General features: G+C 43.8%; 2 protein-coding genes across 3 annotated transcripts in view; both read left to right on the forward strand.

Annotated features, from left to right (window-relative positions):
• Nucleotides 1–391: 391 nt before the first annotated feature.
• On the forward strand, nucleotides 392–3,015 carry LOC101289125 (MORF4 family-associated protein 1-like). The gene is given in 2 exon segments (XM_033414045.2): nucleotides 392–1,848; nucleotides 1,851–3,015. Coding segments are annotated over 2 exon segments (372 nt in total). The 5' UTR covers nucleotides 392–1,715; the 3' UTR covers nucleotides 2,090–3,015.
• A 335-nt stretch (nucleotides 3,016–3,350) lies between these two features.
• The window catches only part of TBC1D4 (TBC1 domain family member 4), a 223,045-nt gene continuing 213,535 nt past the window's right edge, over nucleotides 3,351–12,860 (forward strand). Inside the window, exon 1 of one of the 2 annotated variants that reach the window (XM_049700961.1) lies at nucleotides 3,351–4,681. In XM_049700961.1, coding sequence (XP_049556918.1) covers nucleotides 4,184–4,681 — 498 coding nt within the window. In that variant the 5' untranslated portion in view covers nucleotides 3,351–4,183. The remainder of the gene's footprint in view (nucleotides 4,682–12,860) is intronic. The other variant, XM_004284276.3, reaches the window with a different exon arrangement.

Below are 12,860 nucleotides of genomic sequence, written 5' to 3' on the forward strand. Positions count from 1 at the left end.
GTTTCTGTCAATAAGTAGATGTTTATTGCATCACTTTCTTTCACCAGTAAGAAACGGCCTGCTGGGGCTCCAGATTCATTCCTAGCTCCCAAGCTGGTTGATTTGGTAGAACCCACAAGACTTCCATGCTTTCCCCAGATCTCTGTTCTTTTCTTTCTTTTTTATAGATCTCAGATATGTGGCCTAGGGAAATAGGATCTATATAGGAGTTTCTGGCAAGGTTCTACAAGGTTTCAGTCACATTCGGACAACTTTTCACTACTTTTTAAAAAAAAAAAATTATTTATTTATTTTTGTTTGTGTTGGGTCTTCGTTGCTGCGCGAGGGTTTTCTCTAGCTGCAGCCATCGGGGGCTACTCTTCGTTGTGGTGCGTGGGCTTCGCATTGCGGTGGCTTCTCTTGTTGCGGAGGACAAGTCCTAGGCGCGGGGGCTTCAGTAGTTGTGGCACGCAGGCTCAGTAGTTGTGGCTCGTGGGCTCTAGAGCGCAGGCTCATTAGTTGTGGAGCACGGGCTTAGTTGCTCCACGGCATGTGGGATCTTCCCAGACCACTCTGTGTCCCCCGCATTGGCAGGCAGGTTCTTAACCACTGTGCCACCAGGGAAACCCTTCAGTGCTTCTTGAAGACATGGTTCTACTTTGCACAAAAACGTGGTGGTGTGAGTAAACCGAATGAGTGAATCTAACCAATTAATAATGTCTTTATCTTGGAGCTTAAATTCTATCTATAAGGGAGCCATCAGGGTGCACCCAGAAATTCTGCATGGGAATAATGGGAATTGATTGTAGTGATATTACATATAGGATAAAAAATAGTCTCAAGGCTTTATAGACAGTGAGAATACCATTAAAGGAAAAAAAATGAGAGAGAGAGAGAATGGGAGAGTTTTCATTTTTCCTATGAGCCCTTTGGAGAAAATTGGGAACTTTTTTGTTTGTTTGTTTTTGTTTTTTTTGCGGTACGCGGGCCTCTCACCGCTGTGGCCTCTCCCATGGCGGAGCATAGGCTCCGGACGCGCAGGCTCAGCGGCCATGGCTCACGGGCCCAGCCGCTCCGCAGCATGTGGGATCCTCCCGGACCGGGGCATGAACCCGTGTCCCCTGCATCGGCAGGCGGACTCTCAACCACTGCGCCACCAGGGAAGCCTGAAAATTGGGAACTTTAAGGGTCTTTCCCACTTATTTTTGTTTACCTGTTACCTAATTCTTAATTATAATTTAGTAAGAGTAAAAAGAATGAAAGTCCAATTTGCTAAAAAGAAAAAAGAATACTTCTCTTTCTTCTTTAAAATTAGAATGATTAAATTATCCCTAGAATGTTTTTTGAGTTCCCTGGAAATATATATTACTACATAAAAAAGGGTGCGAAATCTCTACACTAGCTCTGAACTGGGTAAATACAATGAATAAAATGTATTGGCTGCACTAAAAGCTATGACGATTCATGTTTGTCATACCATGTTATATTTTAAAGGGAAATTGGAGTTAAAAATACTTGATCGTGATTCTGTTCACCGCTCTGCAGTTTACATGTGAGGCTGTTTTCTCCCTGAGCAGTGGTGAAGCAAAAGGCGTAAAGAGATATTTTTAAAAAGATAGTTCAGGAACACTATTGACAAGGAGCGTGGGTCGCTTTTGACCCGAGCAGTAACTGCTGATCAGCTGTCCCAGGGCAGGGCGTGAGGGTCGAGTGGTTCTGAAGATGAGGCAGGAAAAATGCGCCCCTTGGACCGGGACAAGGTAGAAGCACCGGCGGAAGTGGAAGTTTTGGGGCCCTAGGAAGATTTGGAGCAGTTCCTGCTTCCAGTCATCCGTGGGGTGCGGGAGGATATGGTGGCTCTCCCACGAGAGTGTACCTGAGGACCAGGAGTAAGTTGTGGAAGATGGATAATATGCTCATGCAGATAGAAATGCAGGTGGAGACCTCGGAGGAGAAAGCCTTGAATCACCTTCAGCATCCCAGTGGGGAAGCTGATGAGAGAGTGCCAGAGTTGTGCCGGAAGGTGGAGGAGAAAGCCAAGGAGATTGCGAAGATGGCAGATTTGATGGTGGAGCTGGTTTGGCAGATAGAGAAAAGCAAATCGTCTTGAAGGAGGGTTGGCTTTCACAGCTGATGGACTCTGGTCCGCTGGTAAGGATGGGCGGATACCTGGAAGAAACTGAAACCGCTCATTTTCTCTATTCAGTTTTTGTATGTTTTTTACTCCCATGTAACAATGTCCCTTAGGGTCAGTGGCTGGTGACCTTGATATGGGTGTAGATTGTGAAATGTATTTGGTTCCTAAAAATAACTTTCTTTTGAGAAATACTCTCATAAGGGAAACAGGGCTTAATCAAAACTTGTTTCAGTTTATTTTTGTTACTTTGCAGTGTTTTGGAAATGTTGGGCATGGCCTTGTATTTTGGTGTTATCATGTGACCTGATTGTTTTCTGGAACTTTGGAACACCCGTGTGAAGACTTGGGGTCAGAATCTTCCAACTTTAGAGGTGCAGTGGAAGGCACTACTTGGATGTAGCTGGTGAAGCAATGTAGGAATGAGATTGCTTTGGATAAGACTGGGAAAAACCAAAAGAGAGTTGGAGATGGAAGACAGTGGGCACATGTTATGGAACTTGAATACCTCTGTGAGACAAAGGAGGAGAGCTATGTTTTGTGGCATATTGTCTCGTGTTTATTGTATAACCTGTCAGGTGCGTTTATTTAGACAACCTATCTGACCCTAAACGACAAAGAAGTTTGAATAGGGAATGATGGAGCGCGCTTTACTATTGTAATATCCTCACACATTACAGAGGTTTAAGAGTATGGCGTCAAAGAGACAATCTACCAAGAGCCTTGAGAGCCTGGAGAAAGGAAAAGTCATATCAGGGCCCATAAAGTCCCTTCTAGGTCACCAGGGCAGTAGATCTGACTAGGATTTGAGGTCAAAAATCAAACATGTAACAAGTGTTCATTTGCCTTGAAAAACAAAGACCTAAAAAGCCTTAAAATTGTTTTTCTTTTTGTGCAGATGACCAAAGCACCTATGTGTGTTAATAAAAAAATCATAAATAAATTTCTTTTGAAATGGAAAAGAAATTTCATCGTAATTTCGTGATTTAAAACACGAGTATTTTTTTGGAGATTATTAGGAAATAATATTCAGAAATTATGATGCAGGCTTTAGAAGGAATTGAAACCAAGCAAATATGATTAATTAAATAAAAAAAAAAAATCCCAGCGCCCCGTTGAGAGTGGTCCCCTCTCCAGGGGGCAGCAGAGACGCCCAGAAGAAGACGGAGATATCGGTGACCCGGGAGATGATGAGTTGGTCCGGACAGTGCCGGCGCCGGGCGCAGTATTGCTGCCCGAGGGGCGGGTTGGAGGGGCGGTCTGGGATCGCGGCCGGAGAAAGAGGCGAAGAGGTGACTTCACAGATAAGCTTTTATAGGCACCACTCTCCGCCCGCCGGACGGGAGGCGGGGTGGCAGCCCGATTAAAGAAGCAGCCTGGAAGGAAGGAAGAAGCGAGGGAGGGACGGGAACAGTTGGAGGAGGAGCAGCGAGCTGGGCTGCGGCGACCGGAGGAGGAGCGGCCCCCGCGAGGCCACGTTTTGTTTTTGTTATTTTCCATCGAAATAGTTCTCGCAGGCCCTCCCAGAGAACCGATCGCGCCGAAGCCCGGGAGCCCCGACCTTCCAGGTGACAGCTGGTCACCCTGGTAGGAGTCAGCTCCGCCCCAAGTCACCCCCTCCGGCGCACAGCCCATTCCCCGCCCTGCCTCCCAGTGCCCGCCCGGGGCGAGCGCGGCGGCCGCAACGGCTCTGCAGCGCTGGAACCGGCGGCGACCGGCGGAGGCGCGGGGCCCTCGGCGTTGTCCTCTGACCCAGCGGAGCCGCGGACGAGGAAGGGGGAAGTGCGGCCCCAGGCTCGAGCCGGAGAAAGGAGGATAGCGATTTAACCCGCCCTCTCCTGCCAGTCCTGCTGCCGGGCTCTCCCCGGGTGCCCGCCGCCAGAGCCTGGGAGCCGCGCCCGAAGTGCCGCATGGGGCAGGGCCACTAAAGCGCGGAGTTCGGGGTCGCGCCGAGGCGGGCGCAGGGGCCCAGCGCGGCTGTTGGCACAGTTTCGGCGGCGCCTTCAACGCGAGAACTGGGGGCGCGGCGCGCCGATCCGGCCGCCTCCGTGCCCTCGGGAGGCGCGAGTTATGGAGCCCCCCAGCTGCCTTCAGGATGAGCCGTTCCCGCACCCTCTGGAGCCCGAGCCGGGCGCCACTGCGCAGCCTGGCCAGGGGAAGCCGGGAGACAAGAGGTTCCGGCTGTGGTACGTGGGAGGGTCGTGCCTGGACCGCAGGACCACGCTGCCCATGCTGCCCTGGCTCATGGCCGAGATCCGCCGGCGCAGCCAGAAGCCCGAGGCGGGCGGCTGCGGGGCGCCGGCGCCCCGCGAGGTGTTCCTGGTGCTCAGCGCGCCCCTCCTGCGCTGCGTGCCCGCGCCGGGCGCCGGTGCCGCTGGGGGCTGTGGCCCTACGGCCGCGCAGCCCAACCCGGCAGTGTTCATCTTCGAGCACAAGGCGCAGCATATCTCGCGCTTCATCCACAACAGCCACGACCTCACCTACTTTGCTTACCTGATCAAGGCGCAGCCAGACGACCCGGAGTCGCAGATGGCCTGCCACGTTTTCCGCGCCACAGACCCGAATCAGGCAAGACCGCGGCTCGGAGGCACGGGGGAGGGTCCATCACACCCGGGAGAAGTGGCAGGGCTGCAGGCGCTGGGACCCCACGTTAAAGACCGACTCTGGTCCAGCTCCTGGCGCGCGCCTTCCACGTGGCGCGCTTGAGCGCAGGCTGGTCCCGCTCCTGGGACCCCGAGTCCGGAGCTTGCTTCTGGCGGCAGTTCCTTCCCCGCAGGGCCGAGGAAGAGGGAGGGAGGCGGAGAGTGGTCTCGGGACAGTGGAGGAGCTGGTGCGCCCTAGGAGAATGCGGGAGCAGCGCGCGTGCCGGGAGGATCTCGATGTCTTGGGGTGTGCCTGGAGATGGCATCCCCGGCCTTGGCCGAGTGTGTGCGTGCGTGCACGCGTGTGTTTAAGAGGGAAAGCGGGAGAGGGTTGGGTTCCTAGAGGCCCCCGCACACACTCTCGGTCTTGGCCGAGTCCGGCACCTTGGCCCCTTAGGACAGTCGCATCCTAGTCACAGCAGCACCTGCAGATCTTGGATCTGGGAAGCTGTTTTGGAGCCCGGCTTAGAAAGAAGTTACTAGACGTTGTCAGATTGTCAGCAAAATACGAATCTGCCTTTAGATTTTGAGTGGAAAGACTTTTTTTTTTTTTTTTTTTTGCAGTTTTTTCCACGCTAAATGGAGACAGAATCAGTACCTACCTGGGTGATTTAAAAATCAGTGTTGTAGAAGAGGTGAACATCTCTTTTCTAATATTTCTCCAGAGTTTACTAAATCAAGGTGCCTGTTACCAAACTGCGTTTTACTTCCTTAAAAAAAACGGACACAGTCCTTTTTCCTCTGGAGAGTTATCTAAACAATCTTTACTACAGTGATTGTGTCTTGAAAAACAGCACCTCCCCCTTTTTAAAAAATGTGTAAGGAGTTTACCATATCAAAAGCCCCCCAGATGCTGTTATTTATAATAATTACTGACTGTTTGGGCAAAGTACTTTAAATTCTTTGGGAAAATAGTGTTGTCTAAATATAAATAAATAAAGTCTCAGTTGTACTATGTGGCGGGTTTCTTTAGCAGCTGGGAAATTAATAGTCAGATGAGAAAAACTTCCTATAAATAAGACTTTAATTTTTGAAAATTCATGTATTCTAGTATCTGTAATTGAAAGACTGTCCAATAGTTTTTCACAAAAAGGCCTGTAGCTGAGCTGAAGAAAATAAAGCTCATTGTTTTAGATTCCATCAGTTACTTTGTAAACTAGTTTAATATATCCTAAGGGCTCAGAACTCCCAATATTTTAGTTAATGTTACCACTGTTACGTTATGGTAAAATACCTTATCACAGATGATCTCAGGATTCTAACCATGATTAAAATGAATTTCATTTTATGCTTATTTGTTAAAAATTTATTTTTAGCTTTCACCTAGGTTGAAATTGGAGTGCAGCATGTTCTTTATTCTGAACGTTATCACCATCTTTATTGTATTAAGATTTTTGGGTTCTGTCAGTAAGGTGGAAGTGGTTGCATTTTTCCAGGACTTTAAGGAATGTTTTATGATTCTTGGTGGTTATTTTCTTCAGATCTGATGCATGACACATCATTGCTAATTTCATTGATGGTCAAAGTTTGTTTATGGGTTATGGCACCTTAAATTCTCAACAGTGGCTGTTGAGTCTTCCCTGGCCTCATTGGAAGGTCAATTAAAATATCTCATTTTATTTACTTTCATTTTGTATTTTGATATTAGAGGCTGGATGCGCTCTTTACAAATAATAACATGCTTAGGCTTATTTCCCCCCTTTGGTCCTGTAGGAGCAGTGGAAGCCATATGGCTTTTTGATAAAAGAAAAAACAAACTTTTCCTGTTTATTGCCATTTCCCAGTTGAGTCTTTGATCTAAAGATATAGATTCCTATTTGCTCCAAACCTAGAGAGCCCCTGGCAGAGGATCATTAATTTGAAATGCCAGTTGTTGTCTACCTAAGGATTATCTCCAGCTGTAGATCAGGGGTTACAAACTCAAACTGAGGGGAAGAAGGTTGAGTGAGGGCCATAGAGGACTAGATAGAGAGGTCCTTTCTCAAGCTGCTGTTAGCTCCAACTGGAAGTTACATGATCAGAATATAAGCCCAGCGTTGCCGGAGCTTCGGATTTCTCAAGAGAAGATGGAAATCTGGAGTTTTATATATGAGTCCACATTTTAAAGTATCAGCAAATATTTTAAACATACAAGAATCCTATCTGGGCTAAACAAAACACATCTGAAGGTTGGCTTCAGAGATCTAAGGGCTGCCACGTTTGATCTTGGGCGTAAATATTTGTTGAGTGGACAAGTGCAGTCATTAGATACTGAGTACTGTTTGTCACATTTCCTATTGAAATAGTGGGGAGAGTTAGGATAATTTGGGGGGGAAAATTTATGAGTCAAACTCCCAGAAGTGATGATTCTGCAATTGAACTTGTGAGAGGGATGGATTCATCACAGTATTACCGTCTAGTAGTATGCCTAGTATAGAGTAGAACAGTATTACCATCTAGTAGTATGCCTAGTATAGAGTAGAACCTCTGGATCATTCTGAGCACGTTTGAGATGAGAAGGAAGAGGACCTGCTGTTTGCTTTGCTGCTGAGTTCTACATTTGAAGTAGAGAATTTTTTAGTTGGACTTTAAGATTATTGTTAAGTCTCCTAAGTATTTTCTACAGTCACTGAACAAAATATTGGAAGGTGGCCTGGAGCAGAAAGGCCTGAAAACATCCCCAAGTAAACTTGCCTCTGCTTTGTCTGTCATGCCTGTCTCTTTTCTGAAATGGGCCTGTCTGTAGGATGACCATATAATTTATTGTCTAATCCAGGACAATTTTTATTAAGAAAGGGGGCATCATTAAAATGACACAAGCATAACAGGTATAAAACTGGACTGTTTAGGGCAAACAGGGACATGGGTGACCATAGATAATTGGCAAAGTTCGTGTTTCTGCCAAGCCACTGAGATGGAGGATTGTGGTTTCTATATATAAAACGATAATGCCTTGCAACATATCTACTCACACATCTTCTTTTTGGGGGCGGGGGTGTGGATCTACATGTGACCTCAGAGATGGGAACACTGCGCAAGTAGCTTGGGTCTGTTGTGGGGAGTTGCCATAGTGATGTGCCCTGTGGCTCCACACCTTCCGGGTCAGAGTCAACCTAAGGATGCTCAACCTGGGTCAGCCTGAAGCAGTGCTCAGCCAGAACGGTCTGATACATACATAGCTATTTCTGCCAGGTGCAAGAGGGGTATGGGTTGGGAGCAAATGAACCAGTTTCAGATCAAATATATGCCAATACAGATTGGATCCCATTTATTCAAGATGTGTAGTCTTGCATAGGAGGAATGTCAGACTTAGCACATTTCAGCCAAAGTTGGATATTTGAACTAGTAAAAGTGCTTAACTGTACATAACTTAATAAACAAATCACACTGGCATAAATGGAGTTGTAGACTTAAAACTGGTTGGAGAACCAAGAATATCTGATTCTCTACCTTACATCTTGGGAAGGTCACTAATATTCCTCAAATACTTACCTTTAAACTACGTTCAGAAAGAGGCTATGTGTATATATATATATATATATATATATATATATATATATATATAGCATTATCTCCATTTCCCTATTAAAAAGTAGAATTTGTTTTATGTTATATATATTTTTATCATATTAAAAAATAAGAATTGTTAGTGTTTATAACTATTGTTAGAGAATAAAGGTGTTATTTATCATTTCCATTAGACAACAGCATATACTTCATAATTATAGAATGACTAGTCCTAAAAAGACAAAAACATGATTGCTATAATTTTCATTGATTTTGTTTATGTATATATTTCTTGAAGCTCGAAAGAACGTACTTTCAAAGAGCTTTTACAAACTGTGTTCTTAAAATTAAAAAATGAACTTGACACCAGTTTTTTTAGCACTAAATTCTCTAAGTCTGTGGGTTTTTTGTTTGTTTCTCTTAAAATATTTAGTATTTTCTGAGCTTTACTCAGGTAACCAATTTTCAACTTAATTTTCAGTGATATACTTCAAAAAGGTCATTTTCAGTTCTTCCTCAGAGTTAAGGGTCAGTGGCTCTGGGAGTATGCTAGCAAGGAAACCAGAGAAATAGAAATCTGGAAATGTTCACACTTCTCTGTTTGCTTTCTGAGTACTTTGTGCTATTCTGGGTAGATCTCTCCTCATGTTTGCTGTAGTCATTTTTTTTTTTTTTTTTTATATTTGGTTGCATTGGGTCTTTGTTGCTGCACGCGGGCTTTCTCAAGTTGTGGCAAGCAGGGGCTACTCTTCGTTGAGGTGCGCAGGCTTCTCATTGTGGTGGCTTCTCTTGTTGTGGCCCGCGGGCTCTAGAGTGCAGGCTCAGTGGTTGTGGCGCACAGGCTTAGTTGCTCTGTGGCTTGTGGGATCTTCCCAGACCAGGGCTCGAACCTGTGTCCCCTGCATTGGCAAGTGGGTTCTTAACCACTGCGCCACCAGGGAAACCTCTCTCCCCCCTTCTGATTTGAGGTGGATTAATTTGCCCTGGCTCTGTGGTAGAATCTTGACTACAATATCTAGAGGAAAGGTAAAAATGTCAAGTTCCCTGGTGATGTTCAGACTACTGGCCTGGGGACCACAGTTTGAGAACTGCCCTCGGTGATTTTGTTCATCTGGTTGGGAATATGACCACTTCTGTTCCCCTGGTTATTTTTGTAGTTGTTTTCAGACTTGAAAGTTCAGGCTGAGTGTGAGGAGGAGGAATACGTGACTACAGAAGATTTTTAAGAAACTCGTCATTTTCTAGCTTAATAGCTTTGCATATCTTCTTCTCCAGATAGACATTATTCTGCCAGGCGTGATAAGACTAGCCATATGTTGAATGAAAACTTTACCTTTCAAGCCAAAGTTTTAAGTTCTGCAGATGGAATAAACAATTTTTAGGGAATATATTCTAATGTTGGGCTTCCCTGGTGGCACAGTGGTTAAGAATCTGCCTGCCAGTGCAGGGGACATGGGTTCGAGCCCCGGTCTAGGAAGATCCCACATGCCGCGGAGCAACTAAGCCCCTGTGCCACAACTACTGAACATCATCAGGGAACTTGACATCATCAAAAACTGAGGGTGGGGTCCACCAGTCTGTTCTAAAAAGCCGACCAGGTGATTCTGACACATTTACAGACGAGAAAACGGAGGTAAAGAAAGGTTAAATATTTCCCCGAGGATACAAGCCTTGTAATGATAGAAGCTGATTCCAGTCTGGGTAGATAGTTCTCTTATCTGCTGCTCTGGAATGCAATTGTTGAAAAATTAGCTTTTAGTTGTTAGTAATATGAAGTTTTATTCTATCACTTTTTCCCATTCTTTTTTAAGATAGTTGTTTTCCAGTTTTATTGAGGTATAATTAATGAGCAAAAATTGTAGGGACTTCCCTGGTGGTGCAGTGGTTAAGAATCCGCCTGCTAATGCAGGGGACACGGGTTCAAGCCCTGGTCCGAGAAGATCCCACATGCCGCAGAGCAACTAAGCCCGTGTGCCAGAACTACTGAGCCTGCGCTCTAGAGCCCGCAAGCCACAACTGCTGAGCCCACTTGCCACAGCTACTGAAGCCCGTGTGCCTAGAGCCCCTGCTCCGCAACAAGAGAAGCCACAGCAATGAGAAGCCCGCTCACCGCAATGACGAGTAGCCCCCGCTTGCCGCAACTAGAGAAAGCCCGCACGCAGCAACGAAGACCCAGTGCAGCCAAAAATAAAATAAATAAATAAATTTATAAAAAAAATAATTGTATATATTTAAAGCTACAATGTGGTGTTTTGATATACGTATCAAATGAAAGGGTTACCACAATCAAGCTAATTAACATATCCATCAACTCACGTGGTTATCGTTTTGTCTGTGTATGGTGAGAAAACTTAAGATCTACTCTTTTAGCAAATTTCAGGTATACAATATAGTATTATTAACTATAGCCACCATGCTTTCTGTACATTAGATCTTCAAAACTTTCTCATCCTGCATAACTGAAAGTTGGTACACTTTGACCAACATCTCCCCATGTCTCCCATCCCCCATCCCCTGGCAACCACTATTCTACTCTCTGCATTTCTGAGTTTGACTTTTTAGATTCTGTATATAAGTGAGATCATGCAGTATTTGTCCACTTCCCCCCACTTTTATATTAAAAATCTCCACAGTTAAATATGCTCATTAAATTTGTAAAATAATAATGAAATGCTGAATGCATGCTTGGATATAGTTTTGCCAGTGTGTATTTTTGTTTTAATGGAAAGTAAAAAAAGTCTGTATGATTTGTTAGGCTGGTGTAACTGAACTCCGGTGTATCTTTTATGTAGTGTCCTTAGGAGTGGCAGGGAAGTAAATTATGAGAGTCTGTTTGCAACCTTTATAACTACTTTAGAATAAAAAAATCTTTAGGGTATGTATTTAAGAACAGGTACAACCATGCATTTGAATATATTTTAGTGACTCATAAAGGATACAAATATTGTAAAGTATAACAAAGTACGAAGTATAAATTATAAACTGTATTATAATATAAAAGTATATAATTATATAGTATAAAGTGTAAAATTATACTATAAAAATAATGCATCTTACCATCATTATAAAACATACAATAAAGCAAGAAATATTGGCACCAAGTTGTGCTATTTTAATTACCTTGGGTTAAAGGGAAAAGAATATGTAAATTTTTAAGGTTAGATAAAGCCCATTGACCTAATGGGCTGATGTATGGTTTTGTAAGAGTTCAAGTAGAGAAAAATGGTTCATAAAAAAGCAATCTTGGAGTCCACAGTAACATTAGCATGCTGAACTTGTGCTGTAGCATTCAGTGCTGTAGGCATGTGCTTTGAAAAATAACATCTTTCATCCCATTGAATTTAGCTTGTTAGTATAATTATTACTAGTTTTATGCTTGCGTTTGTGGGTATTTTGTAAATTGGTTTTGGTTTTAAAGCTTTTTAGATTTTACCTCCTCACCTCCCCCTTTCTTTGTTCTGTAAAATGAACTATAGCACCCAGACCCCGGTAAGATGGGTCTCAAGGACACTAGTCCATCATCTTCTCAGACTCTTGACTTTCTGAATAAAGTGGCTATAATTTGCTCCAAAAAGAAAAAAAAAAAGCTTTTTAAAAGCTAGAGCTGTAAGCATCTAAAGTTTATATCTAGATTCTTGTGAACATATTTAAATAAAGTAGCAGTAAAATAATTATGTTAACACCTTAATTTACCTTTAAAAGGATTCTGAACAACTATAAGTTTGGAAAACTCCTGGCTTAAACTTTCAGGTGTTATTTAATATGATTCCAGTCATCTATGATCCTATGACAGAAAGGGAAAAAATATGAGATTAAAATTTTGGTTGGTTTAATTTCAGATAATCTTAACACAGATTTTGCAGCCCTCTGAAAAAGATACGGAGTTATTCTTTTTCAAGTTACCGATCCCTTTCAAGTTTCATTTCTTGTAAGAGGTTGGGTTCGAAAGAGGATCTCCAAGTAATGGGATCTTCCTGGTTAAATATAGAAGCCTAAATTTGCTGCTTCAGTTCTTTTATTTTGTGGATGCCCTTAACTAGTTGGACAGTCTTCACTTTGGCACTGCTGTGAATTTTTACAGGAATTTCTAAAATTCTCAAATTTAGAACTGTGGAACTTTGTACTACCAGTATTATATAACTTGTGAGTAGTTTATGATCAGTTTCAGATTGCAAGTCAGTGCTTCTGGTTGAGCAAATCAAGTAGTATTTTGTATCTCACAATTGTATCTTCATATACATTTTCAGTAATTCATTATACAATGTGGACAAATACCTTATGGCTTAAGCTTTTACAAACAAATAAGCAAGTCTGTTTTCTGGCCCCAGACAGCTCCCAGCTTTTTCAGCTCACCTCTTGCTCTGGTTTCAGCCATTTAATTCTCATTAGCTAGGCAGCTTGAGAGATTTTTCTGAGTTTACCTGAAGTTAAACTGATGGCCTTCTCGCTTGGTTCTACAAATATTTCCTCTCCTTAGATTTCCAGTAACATGTACTTTATACCTGGTGGGATACCCCATTACTCTGTGTTGTATCCGTCTGATCCTGTTGCTCACTTTGAAGACCGGCCATGGCTCACGGGACCAGCCGCTCCGCGGCATGTGGGATTTTCCCGGACCG

This window comes from Orcinus orca, chromosome 18 (genome assembly GCF_937001465.1).
Source record: "Orcinus orca chromosome 18, mOrcOrc1.1, whole genome shotgun sequence".
Classification (NCBI taxonomy): Eukaryota; Metazoa; Chordata; class Mammalia; order Artiodactyla; family Delphinidae; genus Orcinus; species Orcinus orca.